The following is a 14,771-nucleotide window of genomic DNA, read 5'->3' as shown; positions in this document are numbered from 1 at the left end:
GAGGCCCCCCCTCAGGACCCACCCCAAGCCTGGAAAGTCTGAGCAGGCGCTGGCTGGCCCTGCAGTCCTGTGGCCGCACGGCCCGGTGCCAGCCTCGACGGTGGCCTACTTTCTGCCAGGCGCATGGAAATGTGGGTCAGCGTTTACTCACCGGGCCCGCGGCCCGGGTAAACAGAAGGAAGCACAAGAGCCCGCGGGGGCCTGGTGGGCCCTGCCCCAGCCCAGTGGTGCCCCTGCCCTTGCCACCACCTGCGTGCCACAAAGCAGGCAGGGAGGGCCCTGTGCCCCCGCCTTCGCCCTCCAGGGTGTCTGCACCCTAAGCTGCCCCGGGCCCCCTGATTCTCCACGAAGCTCCAGGGGCCCCACTCCCGAAGGGCTGTGGGCCTGAATCATGGAGGGCGCCCTGGCGCCGTGCCTGCTGCAGCCCCTACCGCAGACCGCGGGCAGCAGGGCCCGGCCGTCAGAGCCCCCAGCCGACAGAGCCCCCGGCCTCAGCGCCCCCGGCCACAGGTGCCACTGACGAGGGGAAGAGGGAGGGGCCTCCAGCACCGGCCCATCTGGCCAGCGAAGCCGGTCAGGCCCCTTGCACAGGGCTGCGCCTTACACACGTGCATGTATACACCTCCGCCCCGGGCACACACGCCATGCATATGTGTGCACTGCCCGAAGTGCCACACGCACATGCACACACCAGCACGCACAGCACGAACAGCCCACACGCCCCGCCTGAGCCCCAGCTGACACCTCACTCAGCCTCCTCTACTGCTGCTGGCGCCTTGTCCCCAGACCCAGGACGTCGGTGCTGACACCTGTTGTTACGCAGTTGCAGACCTCATCCAAACTTCAGTGGCATTCCCACCTGTGTCCCTCCATTGCGGGACCCCCTCCAGGACCCCAAGCTGCGATTGGTCACCTCTCCTTAGACCCTGGGCAGTTTGAAGGGTGCTGGCCAGGTCCCGCGTTTGAGTCCATCTGCTGATTTTGGTGCCTGCAGCGAGGCTAGTTTGGGCAGGCATCCCATGGGAGGGGGACAGTTGTCCTTCTTGGGTCACGTTGTGGCCATGCCCATTACTGACATGTTGGCTGCTGTGTGAAGACCTGCTGATGAGTCCTCAAGGTTGGCCACTTGGCCTGGAGCTGGCTGGGGTCACACATCGTGCCAGGCACCTCGCCACACACAGACCCTGCGGATATTACTCAGATTTGTGGGTGGACCAGTCGCTCTGGCCACTGTGTGAAATGAGCAAGGCCCAGCTTTCCTGGGTCCTCAGAGGGTGACCTTGTCCCAGCTCCCTTCTCCTGGTTCCACCCCCCCTTCAGGGGTCCTGCCCTCGTGGGGAAGCGCTCAGCAATCAGAATACCCGATGCCCCCAATGTCCCTAGCTAGAGCTATTGGCCAGGCTCTGTGCATCTGGGGGTGACAAGGGCCAAGGGTTCTAGCTCAGCCCCTCATCGGCCGTCCGAGGGTGCACACATTCGCGCAAGCAGAGCTGAAGGGCAGACACGCCGGGGTCCACCATGGCCCGGCAGGGGCCGCCCTGCTCGCCCGTCACTGAAGACAATAGAGTCTACCCATGCTGTGGTCTGGAGTGGGGCCCTATGACTACCTGCAGAAGTGGATTTGGGGTGTTCTCCCACCCAGGCGGCAAGAGCTGGTCGGGTGTCTGGAAGGCATGGCTGTCGCTTACTGGGTGCCGGAGAGCCCGGGGGAGTGCAGCTCCTGGCTCATTGGCCACGTGACCCAGGAGGCTACTGGGCTCTGGGACCCAGCTTGTCCCCAGTGCAGCAGAGTCCAAGGGGCCGGGTGGGCCCCATCTCGATTCCCTCGTCACGGGCACCCATGCAGGTGGCCGGGCGAACGCATGGGGTGAGCAGCTGCGCGCTCACGCAGCTCTGCTGACCAGTGTCAGAGGAGCCCCTGCGAGCACGTGCGAGGTTTGGGGTGGGTGGGGACGTGAGGGCCCGCAGGCGGCTCCCGGTGCGGCCACCATCACGGCCGCGGCCACCCGCACGCTCCACGCCGGCCCCTGCCCTCTGCGCCTCACCTCGCAGGCCCACGAAGCCTGCTGGGTGGACGGCGCGGCCCGGCCGGGGTGGTTACGTGCTGCTGAAAGAAACCACGTGTCGCCGCAAGAGAAAACACACTGCCGGGCCTGGAGTTCTCATCTGCAACCCTGGCAGCAGAAGACAGTGTCATCCACAGGTCACCCAGGGAGAAGGACACCCCCCCGAAAGTCGTCACTCTGAGCATATGTCATCCGTGTACCCCATCCAAGGGGAATACCAGAAAGAAATGAGCGCACTGGCTGGGAACTGGAGCAGAGGCCACCAGACGCGTCCAGCTGAGACAGGGAAGAGCCGAGCGTAGGCGGCGGGTGCAGTGGCCGCGCGTGGAGTGAGTGCGTGACGTGTGAGTCATGCACCGTTCCGCGGGGGAGCCACACCCATGAAGCCCAAGCGAGAGGTGAGACGGGCCTGCCCAGCCCCCGCCGCCAGCCCTCGCCATCTCTCCACGGTCAGGCCGCCGACACACACAGGCCAGCGTGGGCGCAGACGGGGACCTTCACGACCTCCGCGACCTTCGGAGAGGACAGAGCGTTTTCCGTAAGGCCATGATGTGCACCTGGCCACAAAGAGATTCATGAAAATGATCTTATTATAATCCTACGACACTTAAAATAGCAAAAAAAGTCACACGTATACCCCCGATCTTAACACTCAGAAACCAAGAGATGCATTCCGAGGTAACTCTGACATAAAACAGGAAATCAAATCTGAACACGCGAGCTTTCTGGAAAGCCACAAAAATGTAAACACGTCTCGGCGGAGCCAGCCGCTCACCCGACACAGCACTCGGCCACTCGGAGGAAAGAACGACAGCGACGGATGCTGCGCCCGTCTCAGGAAATGAGAACAAGCACGAGAACGAGAAGACGCATTTTAAAAAGTGGGAAGAGGGAATAATGAGGAGAAACCTAGAAATTAAGTAGAAAACACAAGTAAAAAGGAGAAACGATAAAGCATTTTTTCTAAAAGAAAATAAACCCAAAGCCCCTCGCCCTGCGGAGAACACGGATTAAGGACCCTCCGGAGCCCGCACAGTCAGCAGCCGCAGGGGCCGGGGCGGGCAGGGGGCGACGGCCGCACGGCCTGCAAAGCTGGGGCAGCTGTGAGGAAACCTGGAGCAACAGGTCGTTTTTCTGGTGAACATAAATGACCACAATAACTTAAAATAAGGGAGGGCAGGCACAGGCGCAGGCGAGGCGCTGGCCAGACGAGCGGGGCGGCCGACTGGAGGGAAGCTCCGGGAGCGGGCGCGCGGCTGCGGGCGGCCCAGCCCCGAGCCGGGAGGGCAGCTGCCCCGGTGCGATTTTAACTCTTCTAAGACGAATAACAAGATGGAAGGCTAGAATTCATCTCATGAAACCAGGATAATTTAATAGAAAAGCCTGATGCAGTACCACAAAAACAGAAAGAGAACTATAGACAGCTATCACTCACAGGTGAAGGCGAGAACAAGTCTAAGCAGGGGATTAGCGGGGAGAAGCCCGCGAAGCGGCTGCGGGGTTGTGTCGGGGCAGCAGGGCTGGGCCAGGCTCGCGCGGGGCTGGCGGCTGACCTAGGTCACGGCAAATCAGCACAGGACATTCGGAGAACCGAATCAGTACACACTGACAAGAAATGTGACAAAATTCAGCAATCGTGACTAATAGCACAAATTACAATAGATTAAAACATTAAAACTTTGCACTCCCAGTGGCAACGATCTCTACACGGAGAGAACTGTCCCCAGGCCTGTGGGGAGCGGCTGCGGCACTGGCCGTGTTTGCCGGGATGGCCTCGGAGGGTCTCGCAAACGCAGGAAGGCGAGACGATCAAACGAGCGACATGACATTAAGAACAAAACAGGTGCAGCTGTACGTATGTGCTGATGACGCGACTGCAAACCGACGGGCTTTTCTCTGCCCCAGTTAAAAAAAACTAAAAATCAGTAAGAAAACGTGACACAAGGCAAGTGTACAAAAGTCAGCAGCTGTGCCCTCCTCGGGCAGCAAGAACCCAGAAGGGCGGTGAGGACGCGGCCTGGCTGCAGCGGAGGCGCAGCCCCGACGAGGCCGGAGGCACCGTCCGCCAGCCGGGGGGCGAGCCGCTCCGCTCCCACAGCTCAGGCCGCCCCTCCCGCGCCCGCAGCCTCCTGCCTCCACCGCAGCGGTGTGGAAAGGCCCTGTCCGCCCCCGGAGGGTGAACACTGGAGAAAGTGGCGGCCCCCTTCCCCAGAGCCACATCTTGGGAGCGGCCCGTGTCGCCCGTTTGTGTTCTAGAAGGCCGCCATGCTGGGCGAGCGCTGAATCAAGTCGGACGCGGGCCGCAGGGCAGGTGGGGTCTTCCCGGAAAGCACCGAGCGGGTCAGGGAGGGACACCTTTCTGGGACACTGCTCTGAAGGGGCTCCAACCCAATCCTGTCCCATCCCGGGGTTGACGAGCTTTTGGGTTTCACCACAAGTGTGGGCTGTGGATTTTCAAGGCCACTGCAGAGCTGGGCGGGGGGCACGAGCCTCGGGCAGGTTCAAACACCTCACAGACTCATGAGGACGCGGGGGAAGGGAGTCTCCTGCTCCGTCAGCAGGAATGTGAACCGGTGCAGCTGCTGTGGGAACAGTGAGCAGGTTCCTCGAAAATGTGATGCTAGAGCGACCACGAACCTAGAGCGATCTGTGCAGGGCGACACACTTCCGGCGCTCGCCACGGCAGCGGGCGGCGGCGTTCACTGCCACAGCGCGGACGACGAGGGTGAGCCAGGCGGGGGAAGGCGACCCGGCCTCAGAGAGGAGGGGAACCCCGCATGCCTGCGACGTGGACGGGCCTGGGGGCATTACTCTAAGTCCTCAAGTCACAAAGGACAACTCCATTTACACGAGGTCCCTAGAGTCGTCAGGAGCTGAGGGTAGGGGACAGGGAATGTTCAGTGGGCACAGGGTGTCAGGCGCACAGGCTGAAGGGATGGGAATGGTGCTGAGGCCGCACAACGATGCGAATGAGCTGTCCACTTAAAAATAGTTAAGATGGTAAAGACAGACGAGCAAACAAAAACACCTCATAACTTGCTGTTCTACTCTTAGCAAGATTCAATTTCTTTTTTTTAATTTAAAAAGGGCAAACAGAACAGCCCGCAGCCTTTGCGAAGCCTGCCTCGAGCCTTCGGCAGCCTCTCCTGGCACGGCCAGTCCCGAGTCCTGTCCCTCCACTGTCCAGTGGCCAGGGGACCTAACCGACTACACCGCCCGCCTGTGGGACGGCTGGTTTCCCTACGTGTCGCTTCGCTCAGTCGCAGAACCCGCCGACGAGGCTTCAGTGAGGGCCGACCGTGCTGAGGTCTGCTCTGACCGCCTCTGCCTGTTTTCTCCTAGCCGTCACGAAGGAGGGCATTCTCAAATGCCTCACTCTGCCATGTTTGCTGAGGCCCTGGCTTCTGGATTTGGATGAAGACACCATGGTAAATGCGGCTGGACAGACAGGCCTGTGTTCGTGGGAGGCCGACAGGCGCACTGAGGTGGTCAAAGCCGCATCTGCGGCCAGACAGCAGCTCACACCCTCCAGACTGCAGCCCAGTGGCGGCCCAGCCTCCAGGAAGTGGGGCTGGTGGTCTTGGTGACGCTGGGCCAGAGCCTGGGCTCTCTGATGCCCCTGCGAGCCAGGTGTGCTGCTGGGGTCATGCTACAGGTGGTCCAGCAGGCAAGGGCCGCCAGCATTGCTCCAGGGGAAGAGCAGAGGGCGGCGGGGCTCCCCGCCCCGCGCCCCCCCTTCCCAGTCCTTCCAGCACTGCCAAGGCCGCCAAGCTGAGCCCAGGACCTTGGCTGCCCTGCCCGACCAGGGTGCTCAGAGAATCCCTTGTCCCGAAGGCTGAAGGCCTTCAGAGCGGGAAGGCGGGCAGGCCACGGGCGGGTGGGGCCAGCAGCTCGGCCTTGAAGTGCTCAGGAGCTCAGCGCAGTCTGCCCACCCTCCTAATGACTGTCGATTGTCGGCCTGGCCTGTGCTCTGAGGGGAATCCCTGCCTGATGTAAAACAAAGCCAGATGGGATAGGCATGACCAGGTGCTCCTCTGGTCGGGGTGGAGGGAGCCCAGATGCCGGGAGGAGGAGCTGTGAAGAGGGACAGCAGGTCAGGGGGCCATGACTGGGGACGGTCGGTCTCCAGGACTGAGCAGCCCTTGGAGAGCTGTGTGTGCAGAGGCTGTGGTGTCTGGTGGGAATAGCCCTTGGTAAATGTCTGGCAACTGGGGTGAGCAGACAAATGCGTGCCTGTGTGACTGGCAGGGTCCCCCTCAGGTGCTGTGCCACGCCCAGGGAGGGCTCTGAAGGAACCCTTGTTGGCCAGACCTAGAGGGCCCTCAGCCAGGACCCAGAGAGGTGACCAGACCTTCCCTGTACAACCGGAGCCCAGCGCCCGGGGGCATCCTGGGTTCTGGGCCTGTGGCAGGTCACAGCCGAGGCCAGAGCTTAGCCAGCACTCCCTGTCCTCAGTAGCTCACAAACTGACTCCTCGAGAGCCACCCCCTGTCCGCAGGAACTCTACAGCTGCCTGAAGGCCACATTTGGGCTAAAGACACCATTTAAAACCACAGACCTCCTGGGAGGGGGAGATCATCAGTGACCATCCTGTGCTCAGACTAGTCTGAGCTACGAAGGCCAGGGTCGGGCGAGGGGATCCCACCGCGGCTGTAGTCAGGGGGTGTGGAGCAGAGCCTGGCCTGCAGCCACGCTCCCGAGCCTCGTTCCCCTAAAACCACCTCTAGAGTGACTGACCACAGACTTTCAGGAAGGGACCCTGGCATTAGTGTCAACCAGTTAACCAAGCACTCACTGAATGACAGAAAATCTACAAAATGTGTTCTGTCCACCTGCTGCCCCTCCTCCCGCAGACTTGGGGAGCAGGGTTTTCGTCTATTGAGGGTACTTCTGTGTCCACAGCACTGAGGTCCAGAAGGTGCTTGATATCTGTTATTGAATGAATTCACCTTGGCAGGGGCTTGGGGGGGGTCCCCACCTAGTGCACAGAGGAACCCTCTGTTTGTAGGGAGTCGCCTTGAGGAGTGTTTCCCCGATGCCTTGCGGCTCGATCCTCGGCAGGAGGCAGATGTAGCACCCTGGTCTGCAGAAGGGGCGCCGGAGGGTCAGAGCCGTCTGTAGCACTGTCCGGGACTCACGGTGCGAGCAGCTCCCCACTGGCCAAGTCCCTGCCCAAGCCCACAGGTCGCCTGTCCCAGAACCTCTCTCTGTGTTCCTTCCTGAGCGCAGCAAAGAAGTGGGTCCTGTCCCCCACCCCGTTGTGTCCCAAGAACCCCCTCAGGTTGACCAGGAGGGAGCGCACTCCACCAAAGGCAGCACCCCTCCTGGGCCAGGCCGGCCCCGCCCCACGTCTCGTGGCCTTTGTCCCCACTGGACACACACCCCAGGTGCCACCTTTCTGGATGGGTGCTGGGGGCTGGGAGTGCGGCCTCACGATGACACTGGGTGGCGTTGCAGGGCAAGAACAGCAAGTGAGAACGGCCGGGACCGCGGGAGAGCGGACGAGCGTTTCCTCACTTCCGGGCCTGAGAGGGTGCCCCAGGCCACGATGCCCTACTCCTGTCCTCAGACGGGGCTGGCTGCTTCTCCAAGGAGAGCCAGACGTAAGAGCTGGCAGGCGCCGTCTGCCCCTCCGCCCGTGACCCTCGCGTGTGCGTGACCACGCAGACCCCACGGACACGGCGCTGCCCCCTCCCACCGCACTGCGGGGCTGCGGACAGCGACGGACACACACGCCCGTGCCCGCGGGATGGCGCCGGGGCAGCAGAGCTGGCCAGGCGGAGTGGCTGGGCTGCTTTTAAGGGAGTTGGGAATTCTGACCACCTGGTGTGACCAACACAGACCACCTCTTTGAGCGCGAGCACCCCGAGGCACAGAAGACCAGGCGGCCCCCCCTCACAGACTGTGCTTGGCTCCCTGCTGTTTACCTGAAATGCAGGGGGGATTATTTGTTTTCGTTTGCATTCTGTTCTTATTGATTCTACTTATTTTTTTCCGAGTATGTAAAACATTAACAAGGTTCCAAAAACCAGAGTGCTTTCTGTTTAAGCTCGTAAGACCCCTGCAGTTCTGTCCAGTCTTCTCCCTAGTTCTCAGACCTCGTGACTTGGGTTCTAAAAACATGTTCCAGCCGGTGAGTGGCGATAAACTTCGGAATCTGTCAGCCCGTCCTTGTGGGGTGTGGGGTGGGGGTGGCTGCCTCCCCGCCCTGAGGCAGGGCATGCTTCCTTGAGGCTCAGCTCTGGGAGGCGAGGAGGTGCCCCGCGCCCTGCTTTGCCAGCCCGGCTCCGGCTCCGGCACCGCACCAGGCTGTGGCTCGGCTGTGGCTGCGGAGCGCTGGCTGCCCCGCCACCCCCACCGCTGGCTTTGGCACCACCTCCAGGGAGACACTAGGAAGGGCTTGATGGGAAAGCAGAGCAGGAGGGAGTGAGAGGAGGGAGGGGGCGGGGGGAGGAAAAGACAAAGAAAGGGGTGCGGCGAGTGGAGAGTGACCTCAGCTGGAGGGGCCTCTGCTGGCTTCAGAGGCGGCAGGCAGCGCTGAGGGAAGTCATCGGCCCGCGTCCTGCCCTCGCTGCCGGCCGCGGTGGAGGACCTGGGGTGCCATCCTGCGCACACGCTGGAGCTCGGGTTCCTGCTGGGACGGCCTGCTGCCACAGCCCGGCTGCCTGTCTTCCCGCCACCCCTGCTGGGTGAGTGTCCCCTGCGCCGCTGCCCCTCACCCCAGAGTCTCCCCAGACCCCTGGAGCTTTCCCCGGGGATCCTGCAGCACCCAGAGGGCAGCCCGAGCTGGCCCTGTGGTTCTCAGAGCAAGTCCACAGAGTTCACCCTCCAGGCTCTGGGTGCCCTCGGCCGGCAGCGCCAGGGCATGGAATCGGGGTGCCATGCCTGTGCGAGCCGGGCGCAAGCCCCCGATGCCAGCACCCTCAGCCTGCCAGGCAGCCGGGGGATCCTCTAGACGTGCCCACAAATCCAGCTGTAACCCGACCGGTTCTGCTTTCCTGCCCGGGGTCAGGCCAAGCCTGAGCCGGGAGGTGGAGCCCAGAGGAATTTCAGGGGCTGTCCCTCCTCCCGCCCCCTCCCTACACACCCCGCAGGGCAGGGTGTCTGCCAGGCCATGCCAGCGTGTGGCGCGCTCCCTCATCTCCTAGGTGATGGAAACCCCAACCCTGGCCACCAGCAGCGCCCTCTGGGCTCTCCTTCTGGCCACACTGGGCTCTGCGGCCGGCCAGCCACTGGGGGGAGACACCGTGTGCACGGCCCGGCCCCTGGCCAAGTACAGCATCACCTTCACCGGCAAGTGGAGCCAGACGGCCTTCCCCAAGCAGTACCCCCTGTTCCGGCCCCCCGCACAGTGGTCTTCCCTGCTGGGTAAGTGACGCCCCTGCCGCCAGCTGTGTGTCCCCCTGGGACGGGACAGTCACCCAACAGCTTCTCCACACTTCACAGATTGGAGAGTGCTCTCATTTAATACACTTCATAGCAAGAATATTTACTGGGTGCCTACTGCATGCCAGCTGGTGATGACCTGGGCTCTGGGGCTGTGGTGGGAACGGGATGGCCAGTCATGGGGAGGGCCAGCGGGACACCGGCCCCACCCGCAGCGCCAGGCCGCAGGACGTCCGCACGCTGCGGGTGGGAAGGAGGGCTGGCGTGCACTCTGCACGGCTGCTCAGGCGGCAGGTCCACAGGGGCCGTGCACAGCTCCGACTACAGCCTGTGGAGACAGGACCAGTACGCCAGCAACGGGCTGAGGGACTTTGCGGAGCGCGGCGAGGCCTGGGCCCTGATGAAGGAGATGCAGGCGGCCGGGGAGAGGCTGCAGAGCGTGCACACAGTGTTCTCGGCGCCCGCCGTGCCCAGCGGCACCGGGCAGACCTCTGCGGAGCTCGAGGCCCACGCCAGGCACTCGCTCGTGAGTGGCGGGCGGCATGAGGGAGTACAGGGTGTGGGTGGGCTGTGTTGTCGGCCTTGCTGAGCGCCCGGCCCCTCCAGGTGTCCTTTGTGGTCCGCATCGTCCCCAGCCCCGACTGGTTTGTGGGTATCGACAGTCTGGACCTGTGTGATGGGGACCGCTGGAGGGAGGAGGTCACCGTGGACCTCTACCCACACGACGCCGGAACAGACAGTGGCTTCACCTTCTCCTCTCCCAACTTTGCGACCATCCCGCAGGACACGGTGACCGAGGTGAGGGTCTGACGGCCCTTAAGAAGGTGTGATGGCACTGGCCACGCGGGACAGCTCTTGTTGCCCAGCTGTGCCCATTGTTAGGATGGCACCTGTGTGTGCGGTCCCAGTGAGCAGGGGGGCAGCTCCCTGAGAAGATGAGGAGCTGGTGGCGCTGCAGATGGGGGGGGGAGCAGGGAGGGGCCTGGAGGCCAGGCCTCCCTGGTACATTTCCCAGGCCATGAGCCCAGCACCCCAAGGAGCCACAGAGGCCTCACTGGGTCGTGTCACTCAGAAGCAGCCCAGGTGGGAGTCTGTTTCTGCGCTACCCTGCTGGACCCCATCCCGGCTCTCATCTGGGGCCACGCGCACTGCAGGTGCAGGTGGCTCCTGCGTCCTCGGTCAGTGCTGATACCCACCCCCCCACCCCTCCCCAGATAACATCCTCCTCCCCCAGCCACCCGGCAAACTCCTTCTACTACCCGCGGCTGAAGGCCCTGCCTCCCATCGCCAGGGTGACCCTGGTGCGGCTCCGGCAGAGCCCCAGGGCCTTCATCCCACCCGCCATGGACCTGGCGGGCAATGACATCCTGGACAGCCTCTCAGGTAAGCCAGGCTCCCGCCATGTTCCCTGACCTCAGCAGTTTTGATTCTGGGGCCAAGCGCTCAGGCCTACGGAGGCTGCACGTGTGCCACTGGAGCGTGGGGGCGAGTCCATGTGTCACACGGGGACTTGCTTCGCCCTCACTGCGACAGGCAACTGTGGATCCCAGGCCTTCTGTGCCGGCTCTCGCCTCTCACCCTCAGGCTGACTCAAAGGTGACTGTCCACCCTAGAGAAACAGAAAGTGACACAGAGGCCAGAAACGCCCGGGAGGGTGTCTGTGAAGTGGCAGTGACAATGCCTTGACATCTGCCACTCTCCTGGAGGCCAAGCTGGTTGCCATGCGACCCCATGAAGGGCAATAGTCCAGGGACGAGGCCACGCTGTCCCCCTCCATGGCGCTCCCCCACGGCAACTCCAACTTGCAGCTGAGGTCACCCAGTTCTAAGCCAGGCTGCTGGGTGTGACATCCCCACCACCAGGCCAAACCAGACCAGGCCATCGAGGCCACCAGGGACACCAGGGGCCAGGCAGGGAATCAAACCCGGGAGAGCACACTGGTACCCTGTCAGCTAGGCACCGTGCTCAGGGCCACACGAATCCGCGTTTCTGAGGGACTTCAAAAATGGGTGCACAACCACGATGGCTCTGGGGTCAGAGTGTTTGGTAAATGACACGGGTCCGGGGGTTTCAGGACATTTGGGAAGGATGACGCGGATTCTGGGGATCAGAGCGTTTGGCACAAGATGACAGGGGTCCAGAAGGTTCAGACATTCAGGAAGAATGACCCAGATACTAGAGATCAGAGTGTCTGGCACAAGATGACATGGGTCCAAAGGGTTCAGAACATTCAGGAAGGATGACGCAGGTTCTGGCGGTCAGAGTGTCTGGCACCAGATGACACGGGTCCAAAGGGTTCAGAACACTTGGGAAGGATGACGCAGATTCCGGGGGTCAGAGCATTCGGCACAAAACATGGGTGCTGAGATCTGGTAGCTGATTGATTCAAACTTAAAACTGAAGACTCAAGTCTTGCCCAACATTTGTGAGAGAGTGCTCACACGGCCACAGCCCAGAAGTGAGGTATGGAATAGCCCCAGCCCTGTCAGAGGTGTGCACGTGGCCCATGTCACAACTGACAGGAAGGTCACCTCACTCAGGGGATCCCTCTGTACCCTCCCCAGCAAAGGGGTTGTTGGGGTGTCAGTGGAGGTGGCAGGGAACCTGTGTGTGTCGGGTGCTAGCTGAGCATGGGGGCCACGCTCCCACTGTGGTCAGCTCCGAATCACGTCAGGAGATCGAGACCCTCGGCGTGTGCTCCCTGAAGGACACTGCCCAACAGGAGCAGTCCCCACTCTCTCCTCTGGGAGTACAGCTAAGAGTCCCTCTGGGCTCCCACCACCATGGTGCCAGAGTCAGCCCCGGACAGTGGAGACTTGAGCACAGCATCCAGCTCTTAGCAAGGAAACATGACATCAAGTCAGTTCAGTGGCTTTTTAGGCACGTTGGTGGCATCTTCTTGCAGCCAACTCTAAACTGTGCTAAGAACAGCCAGTCTTTCCTCTGCACACCGCGGTCTGGAGCTGGTCTGGGGGTGAGCCACCCTGGGGCTCCTCCTGCTCCTCCGCCACACACTCATGGGTCTCCCCGTGCTTGGTCCAGTTCCAGAAACGCCGCTGGACTGTGAGGTCTCCCTATGGTCCTCCTGGGGGCTGTGTGGAGGTCCATGCGGGAAGCTGGGAGCCAAGAGCAGGACACGCTACATCCGGGTGCAGCCTGCCAACCACGGGGCGCCCTGCCCCGAGCTGGAGGAGGAAGCGGAGTGCATCCCTGACAACTGCGTGTGAGCCCCGCCTGGCGGCCCCGGCCCAGTCTCTGGGGCTGGGACCGCACAGCGAGTGGGCTCAGTGGGCAGCGCAGTCATCACCTGTCTGAGCTCCGCTGCTAACAGACGCCTCTGCACAGACATGCCTTGGGCCGTAAGCAGGCGCCTCCTTGCTGCAAGTTCTCCCTGCGGCCCCCACACCTGAGGGCTGCCGCTCGCGGAGGCTGTCTGCACGGTCACAGCCAGCACCGCTTTCACTGTGTGGCACACTGTCCTCCATGCAGAGGACTTGCACACAGCGCCCAGCCGCTCGGTGCTGCCGGAGAGCCAGGCGCCCAGGCCCGGGCATCCCAGACTGCGTGCGGCTGAGAAATGCCTCAGACCTGGGGCCTGGGCAGCTGCAGGCCCCGGAGCCCCGCACCCGCTCCTGCTCCTCAGAGCGAGGCTGCCACCCAGCGCCTGCTGCTCCTGGAATCCGACCAGGCAACACAGTAGGAGACAAATAAAGGGGGGCAGGTTAGGACACCTCGCCTGGCACTGTCACATTACCAATCTGTGCACCTGAATAAAGACAATCTGTTTCTTGACATCTTGTGGCCTCGCATTTCCCAGATAGGCGCTGGGCAAGGGCAGGACAAGCAGACACAGGCCACGCACCCACCTCTGGAGTACTGCCTTGCCCCAAGAGGGGTCATGACCCAGACTTCACAGAAGGCTCCTGGCAAGCATCAGAATAACATAAAAATGGTGTTCAGACCCACTGCGCACACGCAGCACGTACGATGGCTGCTGACAGGACGGTGACAGGCACGAGGAGGAGTAGGACGAGGTCCCCTCCCCCAGGCCACTGGCCACCAAGGTCCCTGACCTTGGGGAGATGCCCCTGAGGGCTCAGTGCTTCTGGCCCTGGCCCTGGTCTGAGATCAAGGGTTCGTATGCATCTTTGAGGGGTTATAGGCCGAGGCTAGGCTGGGCCCTTGGAGAATAGTGGGGGACAGGGAGGCCTGCACCCCTCTAAGAAACACTCTCACACCATCTTCCCCCTGCTGGGACTCCTGGAGGATCAGGTCCCACTCCCCGCTCCCCTCGCACCCACCCACTGCCCTCCGTGGCCTGCCCCCCTGATCCGGGACACTCGTGCACGCAGAGCCTCTACCCGCCCCACCTCTCTACCTCCTCAGGACCCCGGCTTCCACCTGACCGCCACCCTACGCCCCACCCCCATCCTCTCTCTGAGCCACAGGCTGAGCCCTCCACCTGCCAACCACCCACGCTCCCATCGGAAACGACGTGGGACCCCACATCTGGCCTTGGCACGTCCAGTGACGTCCCTGTGACAGTCTCCCCTCTCTGTGTCCCTACATGGTCATTCTCCCAGCAAACGTGCTGCTTCCCCCTTAGAAGACACTTCTCCTGGCCTCTCCGTCCCACCAGGTCCCCGGCCCCACGGCCCACGCTGCGGCGACTGCGAGCCTGGTCCTGCCTCTGCCTGCGCTGCCCACGCCGGCCCTGCCCCCTGGCTGCCGAGGGCCACGTTCCCTGCGTATCTTCTCAGCCCTCTCAGGAACAGGGGCTCAACACCCTGATACGTCAAGTATCTCCCCCCTCCCCGCCCCACACTGGCCAGCTGATGCCCCTTCCCCTCCCGCATGCCTCCCATGGGCCCGCCCTCAGACCCTCCACCTCCACTGACACTCAGCCCCCTGGACCCATTCCTCCCCCGAGAAGAGATTCAGATCCAATGGTCACCTGGACCCTTGGCCTCGGGGAGGAGGAGCGGAAGCAGCAGGGAGTGGAAGCCCAGCTCGTGCCGAAGCCTGGATGTGCTGCCGAACAGACTGGCTGAACGGACTGGCCGCAGGTGCTGAGAGGAGGGGCCTTGCTTGTGGGAGGTTGTCGGGGAGGTCGTCGGGAGTACAACTCGGAGGTGCCTCATGACACCGTGACGCCCAGGGAGAGCCCAGGAAGGACCTGAGCCCCGCGCGGCCCCTGCACTGCAGCGAAGCACCACGCCGCGTCTGTCCGCTCACGGACGCCCCTGCCCTGCAGCGGCTGGCCTGGTAGGCTTCGGGGAGCAGCGCTCGCAGGTGGTGACAGCTGCACAGCGCAGCTCA

General features: G+C 62.6%; 1 protein-coding gene across 1 annotated transcript; it reads left to right on the top strand.

Annotated features, from left to right (window-relative positions):
• Window positions 1-8,530: 8,530 nt before the first annotated feature.
• Window positions 8,531-13,244, top strand: SPON2 (spondin 2). The gene is made up of 6 exons (XM_016159342.2): window positions 8,531-8,755; window positions 9,215-9,434; window positions 9,755-9,978; window positions 10,059-10,250; window positions 10,667-10,835; window positions 12,495-13,244. The coding sequence occupies exons 2-6, from the start codon at window positions 9,218-9,220 to the stop codon at window positions 12,677-12,679; spliced, it is 987 nt and encodes a 328-aa protein (XP_016014828.1). The 5' UTR covers window positions 8,531-8,755; window positions 9,215-9,217; the 3' UTR covers window positions 12,680-13,244.
• Window positions 13,245-14,771: the final 1,527 nt, after the last annotated feature.

Source organism: Rousettus aegyptiacus, unplaced genomic scaffold (assembly GCF_014176215.1).
Source record: "Rousettus aegyptiacus isolate mRouAeg1 unplaced genomic scaffold, mRouAeg1.p scaffold_m13_p_10, whole genome shotgun sequence".
NCBI lineage: Eukaryota > Metazoa > Chordata > Mammalia > Chiroptera > Pteropodidae > Rousettus > Rousettus aegyptiacus.
The sequence above is the reverse complement of the archived record's forward strand: the minus strand, read 5'-3'. Positions and strand labels throughout refer to the sequence as shown.